The sequence below is a fragment of the Tupaia chinensis genome, unplaced genomic scaffold, assembly GCF_000334495.1.
Source record: "Tupaia chinensis unplaced genomic scaffold, TupChi_1.0 Scaffold000211_1, whole genome shotgun sequence".
Lineage (NCBI taxonomy): Eukaryota > Metazoa > Chordata > Mammalia > Scandentia > Tupaiidae > Tupaia > Tupaia belangeri.
The window spans coordinates 105,983-120,685 of record NW_006159686.1 but is presented as its reverse complement, the minus strand read 5'-3'; the positions used below and the strand labels follow the sequence as shown (position 1 = coordinate 120,685).

The 14,703-nt window shown below is 40.8% G+C and overlaps 1 protein-coding gene across 1 annotated transcript; it reads right to left on the bottom strand.

Moving 5' to 3' along the window:
• Positions 1–4,975: 4,975 nt before the first annotated feature.
• Positions 4,976–6,874, bottom strand: ZNF891 (zinc finger protein 891). The gene is given in 5 exon segments (XM_014587382.1): positions 4,976–5,450; positions 5,731–5,995; positions 5,998–6,354; positions 6,357–6,829; positions 6,831–6,874. Coding segments are annotated over 5 exon segments (1,614 nt in total).
• Positions 6,875–14,703: the final 7,829 nt, after the last annotated feature.

Here is a 14,703-nt window from a genome sequence, read left to right as displayed (position 1 = left end):
TAGGCCTGAGCCCATGCAGTTGGTCATGTGGCATTGATGTGGAGCAACTCAAGTCTGATAATTACCTGAACTTTCTGTTCTGATAGAAACTTGTGAGTGGCATTGAAGTGTCCAGGGCTGATAGCTGCCTAGGATTTCTGGTCCCCTGCAAGTTAGCTGCCCCTCCCCTAAGCTGTTCGGTGGTCTTGATTCCCTGCCTCTCTGCCAGCTCTGTTAGGGCAGATACTCCAAGCATGCTGAAATCACTGCTCCCCAATTCACCCATAAAAGGCTGTGCTTAAGCCCCACAGGGGGCCAGAGATCCAGAGTGTTAACTCCTCCGTGCCCTGCTAGTGGATCAAGAGCTCTCCTTTTTCCTCTCTAGAGTGCTGTTTCCTTCCTTGGCATCTGTTTTCCCGCAACAGTATCCAACCACCTGAACAATCATGTTTTGGGCTATTCCTCTCAAGGTTGTTATGCTAATAATGATTCTTATGTCTTCATATTTTACCACTCTATACCACATGCAGCACATTAGAATTTAAACATATTCTAGTTTCTCACATTTACAAAACACTTCCCTTCCAAATCTCTCTTCAAATACTACACCATCTTTCTCTTGCTATTCAAGTTGGTCTATAGTCTATTTACTCACCTTTTATTGCTTCCTAAACTCATTCCAAACTAGCACCCATCTTCAATGAGCCATTACTTTATTTCTAAGGTCACAACTAGTCTTCATATACTTATTATATGTTCACTTTTCTTTCTTTCTTTTTTTTTGGAGAGGTTTTTGCTATACGGCGCATGTGCTCACCAGAGAGAGAAAGAGACAGAGTGACATTGATAAATCACCCCACAGGGGGGATGGTCACGCCGCAATCCCTTCTCCTCCATTCTCCTCTCGGGATCTTGGGCACACACGCACACGTGCCCGGCGTGAGTTTTAAGCCACCGGGTCCGGGATGCGAACCGTGGTCGACTACGTGGGAGTCCAGCGACATAGCCATTACGCTAACTGCTGGTTCCCTCCACTATTCAATCTTTTAAAAAAAAATTATTTATTCATTTACTTTAAATTTGACCAGAGAGAGAGACGCAGAGTGAGAGAGAGAGGGAAAATGAGAAAGGAAGCCACCAGGTCCAGGACGCGAATCCTGGTTGGCCATGTGGGTGTGTCCAGCACCTTAACCACCTGCTGGTCCCTCCACTATTCAATCTTAATTTCACAAAATGCATAACTCCTGGGTTATCCACTAATCTGCTCAAGCACAGAAGTTCTCTCAACAGTCCTCTTATACCCCTTCTCTGTATTCTTTTTCAAGTGTGTACAGCCAGTATAAAATATGTAACTACATACCTCTGTGGTCATCCCTTAAAAAATCAAGCGATCGTTTTGACTATGTAGTGATTCTTAAAAGTCATCAAGGTCCAGCCATGGTGGCACAGGGGACTCCTGGTCAATCTGAACATGCGGGTTGTGATTCTTTCCCATGACAGAAGTAAATTTTATCTTTTTCCCACACAAAAATATATCTATATATAAGCAGTGCAAGGTTGGCACGATTATTTATAGGTATCTTTGGGGATTCCCAATCTCTTTTTTCTACACTTCCTTAAGCCATGGCTATCATTTCCATGATCACAAGATGGCTCCATGAGCTCCAGGAATAGTACATTCATTTCTGTTCTCAGCAACATTAGTCTATTTTTTTGCTGTTGTTGGGAATGAGTGATATGGCTACTCTTACCTGTAAGATCGAGAAACGTTTTTTAACTAGACACATTGGTGGTCTGAACCAAAAAAGGGTTAGTAAGTGTCAATGGAACTAACTCTGCACAAATAATAATTAAAGTGGCTTATTTTTCTGGTCACTTTGTGGGTACCATTATTGTCTATGGATATAATCAACTCTGGAAAGATAATAATTAATGCATTTTATTTTATTTTTAAGCATGAATTTGAGTGACCTAGGGCCAGAGAAGAGGCAAAACATGCCTTTCTCAGGGTGATCAGGTACAGGTATCTTTAAAATTCTATTTAAAAAAATTACTTTATTAAACCTTATTTACTTTTAATTTGACCAGAGAGGGAGAGGGGGAGAGGGAGAGAGGGAGGGGGAGAGAAGAAGGGGAAGAGAGAAAGAGAGAGAGAGAGACAGAGAGAGAGAAAGAAAGAAAACCATCAGGTCCTGGATGCAAACCACAATTGGTCATGTGGGAGTCCAGTGCCCTTAACCACCATGCCACCTGCCAGCCCCTTTAAATTTAATTTTGAAAGTGAGAGACAAAGTTTAAAATTTAGTGAAGAGCTTTCTACTGGTCTGGTCCAAAACAGCAGGACATAATGGAAGTGGGAAAGGGCTTAGATTGGTTCTACAATTTTAGGTTGTTCATTGAAAGGGAAGATCTGTGTCTTGGGAAGAGACAAGCAAAACAATATACTGTCAGTGGCTTAACATACATTTCAAAGATACTATGGCATGGATAGGAAGTAGAAAAATTCTGTTAATGGAAAAAATGGTCTGTTACTGTTTGTGGGCATGACTCTCTCCAGGCCCTTTAAAAAAGATAAAAATAAATAAATTAATTAATAACCAGCCAACCAGACATCTGTCCTCATTAGTAAGGAAAGATGAGTTGGATATTAGGTTGGCAATATCTACAGGCAACATCTGTCTTACTGGACAGAAGGCAGTTCTCAAGGAAATACCAGATAGTATCATATATATCAAGATACTCTGAATACAGGTTGATTAGTTTAGAAAATAAAAACAATTAAGGGTAACTGAAAATCTTCACAATAACAAATATTTAAATTACATAATTTTAAATAGCCATGGATGAAAAAAAGTCCTAGACAGTATTTACAAGTAAAACATAGAATGCAATGTGTTATACATAGCTAAAGGGATATTTTGAAAACCATTTACAGTCTAAAATACTTTAGAGGATAAAGACTGGAATCATGAACTTGGCATCTACCTTTGAACAATGAAAAAGACTATTTCACATTTTTAACAGTAACAGTTTCTTTCTATAAATTCTCTTTTGTATAAGTGAAGAGCTCTGATGAAAGGTTTTTCCACATTGGATACATTCATAGGGTTTCTCTCCAGTGTGGAAGCTCACATGTCTCCTAAGGGAAGAGGAAACGTTGAAGTCTTTCCTATGTTCCTTACATTCATATAAGGTTTCTCTCCAGTGAGTTCTCACCTGCATTCTAAGGGAAGAGAGACCACTAAAAACTTTCGCACAGTCACTGCATTCATAAAGATTCTCTCCAGTGTGTATTTTTTTATGACCCCTAAGATGAGAGCTTGTGTTGAAGGCTTTTCCACAGTCACTACATTTATACAGTTTCTCCCCAGTGTGTATTCTCTTGTGGACTAAAAGGTAAGAACTCGTGCCAAACCATTTTCCACATTGACTGCATTTGTAAGCTTTCTCTCCAGTGTGAATTCTCACATGAGCCTTAAGAGATGTGTTTTTGGGGACCAGCAGTTGGCGTAATGGCTATGTCACTGGACTCCCACTTAGTTGACCGCGGTTCGAGTCCCAGTCCTGGTGGCTTAAACTCACGCTGGGCACGTGTGCATGCGTGCCCAAGATCTGAGAGGAGAATGAAGGAGAGGGGATTGCGGCATGGCCATCCCCCCGGGGGTGATTTCTAGCTTTCTGTCTCTCTCTGTCTGGCGAGTGCACGTGCCCTATACAAAAAAACCTCTCCAAAAAAAAAAAGAAAAAAAGAAAAAAAGAGAGATGTGTTTTGACTGAAAGCTTTTCCACACTGATTACATTAATAAGGTTTCTCTCCAGTGTGGGTTCTTAAATGTCTCCTTAAGGTTGAGGAATCCCTGAACACTTTGGGTACCATTATTGTCTATGGATATAATCAACTCTGGAAAGATAATAATTAATGCATTTTATTTTATTTTTAAGCATGAATTTGAGTGACCTAGGGCCAGAGAAGAGGCAAAACATGCCTTTCTCAGGGTGATCAGGTACAGGTATCTTTAAAATTCTATTTAAAAAAATTACTTTATTAAACCTTATTTACTTTTAATTTGACCAGAGAGGGAGAGGGGGAGAGGGAGAGAGGGAGGGGGAGAGAAGAAGGGGAAGAGAGAAAGAGAGAGAGAGAGACAGAGAGAGAGAAAGAAAGAAAACCATCAGGTCCTGGATGCAAACCACAATTGGTCATGTGGGAGTCCAGTGCCCTTAACCACCATGCCACCTGCCAGCCCCTTTAAATTTAATTTTGAAAGTGAGAGACAAAGTTTAAAATTTAGTGAAGAGCTTTCTACTGGTCTGGTCCAAAACAGCAGGACATAATGGAAGTGGGAAAGGGCTTAGATTGGTTCTACAATTTTAGGTTGTTCATTGAAAGGGAAGATCTGTGTCTTGGGAAGAGACAAGCAAAACAATATACTGTCAGTGGCTTAACATACATTTCAAAGATACTATGGCATGGATAGGAAGTAGAAAAATTCTGTTAATGGAAAAAATGGTCTGTTACTGTTTGTGGGCATGACTCTCTCCAGGCCCTTTAAAAAAGATAAAAATAAATAAATTAATTAATAACCAGCCAACCAGACATCTGTCCTCATTAGTAAGGAAAGATGAGTTGGATATTAGGTTGGCAATATCTACAGGCAACATCTGTCTTACTGGACAGAAGGCAGTTCTCAAGGAAATACCAGATAGTATCATATATATCAAGATACTCTGAATACAGGTTGATTAGTTTAGAAAATAAAAACAATTAAGGGTAACTGAAAATCTTCACAATAACAAATATTTAAATTACATAATTTTAAATAGCCAGGGATGAAAAAAAGTCCTAGACAGTATTTACAAGTAAAACATAGAATGCAATGTGTTATACATAGCTAAAGGGATATTTTGAAAACCATTTACAGTCTAAAATACTTTAGAGGATAAAGACTGGAATCATGAACTTGGCATCTACCTTTGAACAATGAAAAAGACTATTTCACATTTTTAACAGTAACAGTTTCTTTCTATAAATTCTCTTTTGTATAAGTGAAGAGCTCTGATGAAAGGTTTTTCCACATTGGATACATTCATAGGGTTTCTCTCCAGTGTGGAAGCTCACATGTCTCCTAAGGGAAGAGGAAACGTTGAAGTCTTTCCTATGTTCCTTACATTCATATAAGGTTTCTCTCCAGTGAGTTCTCACCTGCATTCTAAGGGAAGAGAGACCACTAAAAACTTTCGCACAGTCACTGCATTCATAAAGATTCTCTCCAGTGTGTATTTTTTTATGACCCCTAAGATGAGAGCTTGTGTTGAAGGCTTTTCCACAGTCACTACATTTATACAGTTTCTCCCCAGTGTGTATTCTCTTGTGGACTAAAAGGTAAGAACTCGTGCCAAACCATTTTCCACATTGACTGCATTTGTAAGCTTTCTCTCCAGTGTGAATTCTCACATGAGCCTTAAGAGATGTGTTTTTGGGGACCAGCAGTTGGCGTAATGGCTATGTCACTGGACTCCCACTTAGTTGACCGCGGTTCGAGTCCCAGTCCTGGTGGCTTAAACTCACGCTGGGCACGTGTGCATGCGTGCCCAAGATCTGAGCGGAGAATGAAGGAGAGGGGATTGCGGCATGGCCATCCCCCCGGGGGTGATTTCTAGCTTTCTGTCTCTCTCTGTCTGGCGAGTGCACGTGCCCTATACAAAAAAACCTCTCCAAAAAAAAAAAGAAAAAAAGAAAAAAAGAGAGATGTGTTTTGACTGAAAGCTTTTCCACACTGATTACATTAATAAGGTTTCTCTCCAGTGTGGGTTCTTAAATGTCTCCTTAAGGTTGAGGAATCCCTGAACACTTTTCCACATTCTTTACATTCATATTCTTTCTCACTTGTGTGACTTTTGTTATGCAAAGTGAGATTAGAAAACCTTTCAAATACTTTGCCATACTGATTACATTCTTGCTTCTCTTCAGTATGAGCTTGCTTTTGTTGCTTATGAAATGAAGGATGACAAAATGGTTTTCATTAAATGCATAAGAATTCTCTACAACATAAAAATTGTTATGTATAGGAAGCTTATTGTTATTGTTGAAGTGTATGGCATGTTTGGAATATGTGTACTCTTTCTGTGCTTTTTGAGGTTTTTCTAGATTCCACAGAGATCTATCATATTCATTACTTTCACAGAGCTTCTCACTTACAGAGACTTTTTCATCATTGTTTAGGACTGAAGTAAATTTCAAATATTCAGTATCAAAGTAATTTTTATGGCAATGATTACTAGTAGAAATTCTCTTTGAAAAAAGTTTCAAACTAAATTTAGAGTTTTCCTCTAATTCATGATAGTCACAGAATCTCTCCTGAGATACTGTGTTTGGGTATATGTCACTTGCCTTAAATGCCCTTCCAGAATCTTGTGGTGTTTTCTGATCTTATGGCCTTCCCACTCATTCCTTCATGTGGAGAACCAATCATCCCTTGTGAATCTTTCCCTTTTTATGCTACTGGATTGTTCCTTCCCAAAAATATTAGTTGATTCTTTGGTATTGAGTTGAATCTTCCAGTCTGGACAGATGCCTTGAGGAATTCTCCTTTTCACTGTTCTTATCTTTTCTTGATCCAACAGTGAGACCACAATAGGCTTGCATAATTGATATTCCACTGAAATGAAATGTCTATAGTTTTTCAACATCACATTTCTGTACAGACTTTTCTGCACAGTTTCCAGCATCATCCACTCCTCCTGGGTGAACTCCACAGCCACATCTTTGAAGGTCACTCCTTGCTGTAACCACGTTGTCACAATTGCAGCAGCTATTCTTTCCTTAGTATGCCTCAATAAGAAACAGCTGAGTCCTGTGCAGAGCCTATGGAAGGGACAGGTTGATGACTGCCATCTTGTATGTCCAAAGTGACATAAGCCTGCACAATAGGTAAGAGAGATCAGGATGTTTCTCTTCTTGTTTCTCTGATCCAGCCAGGGAAAAGATGTATTTCACCAGATGTCCTCCCTGCAGCCAAAAAGGCAAGTTCAGGTAAAAGAGAGGTGGAAACAGGGCCCCTCTGGGGCAAGGAGAAAATAATATTGTAGACCCTCCTTCCTACATCTCAACAAGATATAACCAGCTTAAAATCTTTTTTTTTTTTTTTTTTGAAGAGGTTTTTGCTATAGGGCACGTGCGCTTGCCAGAAAGACAGAGACAGAGAGAAAGCAAGAAATCATCCCCCAGGGTGGATGGCCACGCTGGAATCTCTTCTCCTCCATTCTCCTTTCAGGATCTTGGGCACACACGCACACACGCCTGGCATGAGTTAAAGCCACCGGGTCCAGGACTTGAACCACAGTCGGCTACATGGGAGTCCAGCAACATGGCCATTATGCTAACTGCTGGTCCCACCAGCTTAAAATCTTTATCACAATTTATATTGACATACAATATTGTCATCCTCCCCTCCCCCTACTTTCTCTAGAACTGCTCTCCTGGTAATTTTTTAAATGCAACTCTTTCAGGTCAATGTATTTTTTCTCCACATTGGTGTTTACTTTAATAGTCTCACTTATGATGAATAGGACCAATAATTTTGCTGCTACTCTAATAGGGACTTTTTCTGGAGTTTTTAAAGGTACATATGTGACTTTGAAATAAAGTTTATTTTATTAACTTCAATTTAATTGTCTACCTCAAAGTCCATAGTTTCTTATGAAAATTTAGTCTATCTGAAACTTGAATGGGACCAAGAATCAAAGGGAAAAGCATGATCTAAGTTCCAAGTTTTGGGAGTAAGGACCTACCATTTCCTCCATTTGCCTTTCAGGATTTTGTGAGAGGTACACAAGCTATTGTGTACCTGGGGTGCTTTTCAAGTCTCCTGGGCCCGGGCCTGAAACTGAGCAGCTGACCATGTGGGATCCATCCACCTGCTGGCCCCATACTAATATTTCTAAAGGTCTCCATTTTTTGAGAGATTTTTTTCCTATAGGGTGTGTGTGCTTGCTAGAGAGACACAGTGAGACAGAAAGCGAAAAATCACCCCCTAGGGAAATGGCCATGCTGCCATCCCTTCTCCATTTTCCCCTCAGGATTTTGGATATGCATGTACAAGCGCCCAGCGTGACTTTCAAGCTGGTGGGTCTGGGACTCAAACAATGGTTGGCTATGTGATAGTCCAGCAACGCAACCATTAAGTCACCTGCTGGTCACAAAAAGAACCTTTAAAAAATTATTATTTTATTTAATTTTACCAGAGAGGGGCAGAGTGAGGGAGAAAGAGAGAGAGGGGAAAGTGAGAAAGCAAGCCACCAGGTCCAGGACTCAAACTGTGGTTGGACGTGTGGGGCTACAGTGCCAAATGTTTTCTCCTTATAATAATTATGAAACGTTACCCTGATGGGGAATACTAAACAACTTAACCAAACAACGGGAAGCAGTACCTGGATTACTGACTGTGGGAATTGAACAGAGAATTCCTGAAACAGGATGAAATGACTTTTAAAAGTATCATGGAGAACTGAAAGTTAATGAGAAATTCAGATACTCATGAAAGTAACATCTTGCCCTATTAGGTTTCATAATGCATTATAAATCCACAGTAACTTAAACAGAATGTCAGTGGGGCAATAATAAAAAACAAAACGGGAATAGACTTACTAAAGCTAGACGGCACATCATAAAGGCGGCACTAAAAATCAATGGTAAGGAGAGCTACTTAATAGACAGTATCAGGTCAAATGACCATCTGTTTGAGAAAAGAATCCTACCTTGTACATTCACAAATTCCAGACGGATTAAAGATCAACATCAGGGGGACTGGCAGGTGATGTGGTGGTTAAGGTTGCTGGACTCTCACATGGCTGATCGTGGTTTGAGTCCTGGACCTGGTGGTTTGCTTTCTCACTTTTTCTTTCTCGCTCACTCTGTCCCTCTCTGATCAAATTAAAATAAATAAATAAAGTTAAATGAAATAATTCTAAAGAAAAAAAAAAGATCAACCTCAGGGGCCAGCAGGTGGCATGGTGGTTAACGTGCTGGATTCACACCTAGCTGACTACAGTTCAAGTTCTGGGCCTGGTGGCTTGCTAATTGATGTTTCCTATTTCTCTATCTCTGGTGAGTGCAAATGCTCTATAGCAAATTAAAAAATAATAATAAAAAATACAATTAAATAAATATTCTTTAAAGGAAAAAATATCAATATCGAATAGGAACTCCAAAAGAGGACAGGCTAGGAAAGAAGCAATATTATTATAGATACACTTTTTTTTAATCCCAAACTGAGAAGTATACAAGTTCCTGATCTCAAAGCATTTATATCACATGCCATGATGAATAATTTTTTTTTTGAGAGGTATTTTTGCCATAAGGTGCATGTGCTCACCAGAGACTGAAAGCAAGAAATCATCCCCCGGGGATGGCCATGCCCCACTCCTTTCTTCTCCATTCTCCCCTCGGGATTTTTGGGCATATGCACCCAGCCTGAGATCCAGTCCAGCCATTGGGTCTAGAACTCAGACTATGGTCTACTATGTGGGAGTCCAGCAACGTAACCATTATGACATCTACTGGTCCCCAATTTTATTTTTTTAAGAGATTTTTGCTATAGGGCATGATTGCCCGCTGGAGAAACAGAGAGAGAGAAAGTAAGAAATCACCCCCTTGGGGGAAGACCATGCAGCAATCCCTTCTTCTCCACTCTCCTCTTGGGATCTTGGGCACGCATACACATGCATCCACTGTTAGTTTCAATCCATCAGGTCTGGGACTCGAGCCATGGTCAGCCATGTAGAAATTGAGCGACATAACCATTACGCCATGTGCTAGTCCCTGATGAATAAATTTTTAAAATCCACCAGCTACACTGAAACTAAACAGTAGAATATTTAAAATAATGGATGGGGCCTGCAGGTGGCATACTGATTGAGGTGCCGGATTCCCACATGGCAGACTGTAGTTTGAGTCCTGGATCTGAAGGCCTGAAACTCATTCTGGATGCATATGCGTGGAAGCCCAAAATTCCAACAGAAGAATGGAGGAGAAGGGACTGCAGCCTGGCCATCCCTCTGGGTTATTTCTTGCTGTCTCTCCAGTGAGTGCATGCACCCTACAACAAAAATCTTTAAAAAAAAAAGAGAGAGAGAGAGAGAGAGAGAGAGAGAGAGAGAATGGGTAAAACCTTAAGGTTACTGGAACAAAAATGATCTATAATGGAAAGTCAAATATATTTGCCACAGACAGTCAAAAATTATCAAAATTAATTAAAATCAATAAAAAATTAATGATCTACAATGGAATATCAGTTATATTCACCACAGATTTCTCGCCTACAAAGATAAAGGCCAGAAGACAACTCACTAATACCTTCCAAATATTAAAAGGAAACAATATCAACATATAATTCTGTAGTGTGCTAAAGCATAAGTAAAATATTAGAGGGCTTTGATATAAATATTAAAAATATTTTAAAATATAAATATATATATTACATTTAAGATATATCTATATATCTCTATATATATATAGATAGATATATCTATCTTAAAGTTTACCACTAATGAACAGTTCCTGAAGGAACTACTAAAAGGATATTATCCTAAAAGAAAAATCTGAACTCAGAAGAAAGCACTGGATGTAAAATTAAATAAAAGACAAAGAGGGAATTTAGAAGAAATGATATAAAGAACAGAAGAAGTGGGAACTAGCAGTTAGTATAATGGCTATGTCGCTGAACTCCCATGTAGACAACCGCGGTTTGCGTCCAGGACCTGGTAGCTTAAAACTCACGCTGGGCGCGTGTCCAAGATTCTGAGAGGAGAATGCAGGAGAAGGGATTGCGGCGTGACCATCCCCCCTGGGGGGTGATTTCTCGCTTTCTGTCTCTATGTCTCTGTCTGGCGAGTGCATGCGCCCTATAGCGAAAAAACCTCTCCAAAAAAAAAAAAAAAAAAAGGAACAGAAGAAGTAAGTTTCAGAGCAAAAATAATACTTTCTGTTTTTCTTAGATTTTTGCCATAAGGTATGCACGTCGCTGGAATAAGGGGGAAAGTAAAAAATCACCATTAAGGGAGGATGACTACACAATTTCTTTTCCTTCATTCTCTTCCTGGGATTTTGTGCATGCACATACACATGCCTGGTGTGTATGTGTATGTGTTTTAAATTTTTATTTAAAATTAAAAAAAATTTATTTTAAAGGTTTCTGCCATAGGGTGTGTGTGCTCACTGGAGAGACAGAAAGAAACATTCCCATAGAGATGGTCATACCATAACACCTTCTCTTCCATTCTCCTCTTGGGATTTGGGGCATACATGCACATGCCCAGTGTAATTTTCAAGCTGCCAGGTCAGGGACTAGAATGGTAGTTGGCCACGTGGGATTCCATCTCCTTAACGACCATGCCACCAGCTAGAGCCAACAATAACACTTTCAAAGGTATTCATAAGAAATGTGAATCAAAACATCAAGATATAATTTTTTTTTTTTGGAGAGATTTTCGCTACAGGGCGCGTGTGCTCGCCAGACAGACAGAGAGAGACAGAGAGACAGAAAGCGAAAAATCACCCCCCATGGGGGATGGTCACGCCGCAATCCCTTCTCCTCCATTCTCGTCTCGGGATCTTGGGCATGCACGCACATGCGCCCAGCGTGAGTTTTAAGACACCGGGTCCGGGACGTGAACCGCAATCGACTACGTGGGCGTCCAGCGACATAGCCATTACGCTAACTGCTGGTTCCCAGGACAATTTTTTAAGGGAATCTTTAGATTAAAACAAACTTGAAACTGTATGAATCTTATTTAAACCATGAGTCAAAAAAATTGTAAAAAATTTTTAAAAACATCCAACTTACAATTTTTAAAGTAGTCCTTATTGTTCAGAGATAATTTTTTAAAATTTTATGCATTTATTCATTTATTTTCATTTGACCAGGGAGACACATAGAAGAGGGAAAGTGAGAAAGCAAGCCAGCAGGTTCAGGACTCAAACCATGGTCAGCCATGTGGGAGTGTCCAGCACCTTAACTACCATGCCACCTGCTGGTCTATTCAGAGATAAATTTTGAAATATTTACGAATAATACATGAGTTCTGAGATTTTCTTCAAAACTGAGTGATGGGTGCAAGGTTGTTAATTATACATTCCTTTTTGTATCTATTTGAAATGTGCTTATAAAAAGTCATCAGAGAGATCGTTCATCAGTGATACAAAAAATAAGGCACTATGGGTGTTTTGTTTTTAAGAATCATAAAATAAGAAGTCTTAGGAAATAAAAAAAGTTCAAACAGCTATAAGGTTTAAAAGTCAAAGTTAAGGAATTTTTTTTTTTTAAGACTTTTGCTATAAGGTGCATACTCTCACTGGAGAGAGACAGAGAAGGAAAATGAGACATCACCCCCTGGGAGATGCCATGCTGCAATTCTTCCTACTCCATTCTCCTCTTGGAATTTTGGGTACCCAGGCACATGTATCTGGTACATTTTTAAAGCCACGGGTTATAGGATTCCAATTGTAGTCAATCATGAGATCCAGCGTCTTAATCACTACACCACTTGCCGGCCCCAAAGTTTAGAAACTTACAGAAAGCAGAATTGAAAGAAAAAGATGAATGAGTGAATAAATGTAAGAGAGTTACATGTGCAATTGTGAAGGTCCAATATAAGGTTATTCATGTTTATAGAAAGAAAAAAATGGTGAGAGAGAATCCAATACATAAAAATTGCGAAAAATAACAGTATCTAAAGACTGAGCCATCAGAACAGGTAATTTATTTCTTTCTTCTTTTTTTGGTGGAGGGGGGAGAGGTTTTTGCTATAGGGCACATGCGCTCACCAGAAAGAGAGACAGAGACAGAAAGCAGTGGCAGAGCCACAATCCCTTCTCCTCCATTCTCCTCTTGGGATCTTGGGCACTCATGCACATGTGCCCAGTGTTGAGTTTAAGCCACCAGGTCCGGGACTGGAACTACAGTCGACTACATGGGAGTTCAGTAACGGTAGCCATTATGACATCTGCTGGTCCCTAAAATAGATAATTTCTTAAAAATGACTGTAACTAAATCATATCAACATGAAATTTTTGAATACTGAAGATAAATTGGTGAACCTAAAACCTTCAAGAGATGATAAATAGGTTCCATACCAAGGAACAGTAACAGACCTGAGACAGGACTTCTCAACAGAAACTCAGCTCCATTTTCTGTGTAGCTTTGCTGGCTTTCAAAATCTAATAGAAAGTAATTTATTATCCAAGACTTTTGCACTAAGCCAAAATAACATAGAAAAGTGAGAGCAGAATAATCTCTGATCATATAACACCTAAATACATATACATTAGGTGGGCTTTTTTTTCAGGAGGGTAATAGCACAATCCACCAAGAAGAAACAAGACATTTCCAGAATACAGCAGATCTAGCTTAGCGATGAGGTGAAGAAATAGAAGATGTTAGGGACGTCTCAGCCGGCCAGAGTGCCGCGTGCCTGCGAACACCCACTTAGGCTAGCAGGATCCAGAAAATGGGGAATCCTGAAATAGGACAGGTTAGATCTCCAGGATGAGAAATTCAAGAATGTTTTACATAGGTTTAGTAAAACTAAGCAAATGAATGGCACAGACAATAATTTAAAACAAGTAAAATTTCTTTTTATTTTCTTAATCTGCTAGAGGGCTTGTGTGAGACATGGGATAGGGGTTGGTTGTGCGCAAACCTTTCCTCTTTTTTTAAAATTGTATTACTTTATTTAACTTTACTTATTTACTTAATTTTACCGAAGTGAGAGAGGGAGGGAAAGTGAGAAAGCAAGCTTTCAAGTTTGGTATTTGAACCATGGTCAACCATGTGGGAGTCCAGCATTCTTAAACACCATGCCACCTGCCGGACTGCTGCGTGGCTATCCCCCCCCACACACACACACACACACACACTCCCCGGGGGCTGATTTCTTACTTTCTGTCTCTGTTAAAACCTCTCAAAAAATTTTATTTTATTAAACTTTATTTACTTATTTTAATTTGACCAGAGAAGGGCATAGCCAGCGAGCAATAAAGAGGCAAAGTGAGAAAGCGAGCCACCAGGGACTAGAACTGCAGCAGACCACGTGGTAGTCCAGCGCCCTTAACCACCACGCCACCTGCTGGCCCCTCCTTTCCGCCTGAGTGTTTTCCAAACCTCCAAGCGGGATTGGAACTGCTGCACGCCTTGTGGGATCCGGCCCAAGGAAAGGCCATTTAAAACACGGATCCGTAGTAAAGATGTCGAGCCGCAGGACTGCCTGCTAGTTGTACCAATTAGCACGAGAAGCCCGTTTTACGTTTAAGACACGCCGCTGCCAAGGAACCCGCCAAGCGTGCAGAACCCGGCGGCAAGGACGGGCCGCAGAGGCTCTCCTCAGTCCCAGCCTGGCCGCCGCCCGCGAGCTCCGCCCCGCGACCACGCTCACGCGTCCTGGGGCCCCTGCCTCCGGGGGGAGGGGGGGTTCGGGCCCTCGGGGGGATGAGCAGGCCCACAATTCAGAAGCCACGTCCCACCCGCACAGGGAGCTAGGTGCCAGCCAGCCAGGCGGGCTCTCGAACTCAGGACCGCAGCACAGAAAGCTGCGGCAGCGAGCCCGAGCCTACGAGGGAGGGCGCTGGGCGCACGCTAAAGCAACGCGCAGGGGCGGGACCCCGTGCGTACCAGGCAGCAAGGGGCGGGTTCGTGCGTGAGCGGCAGCGGGTGGGGCTGGTGTTCGTAC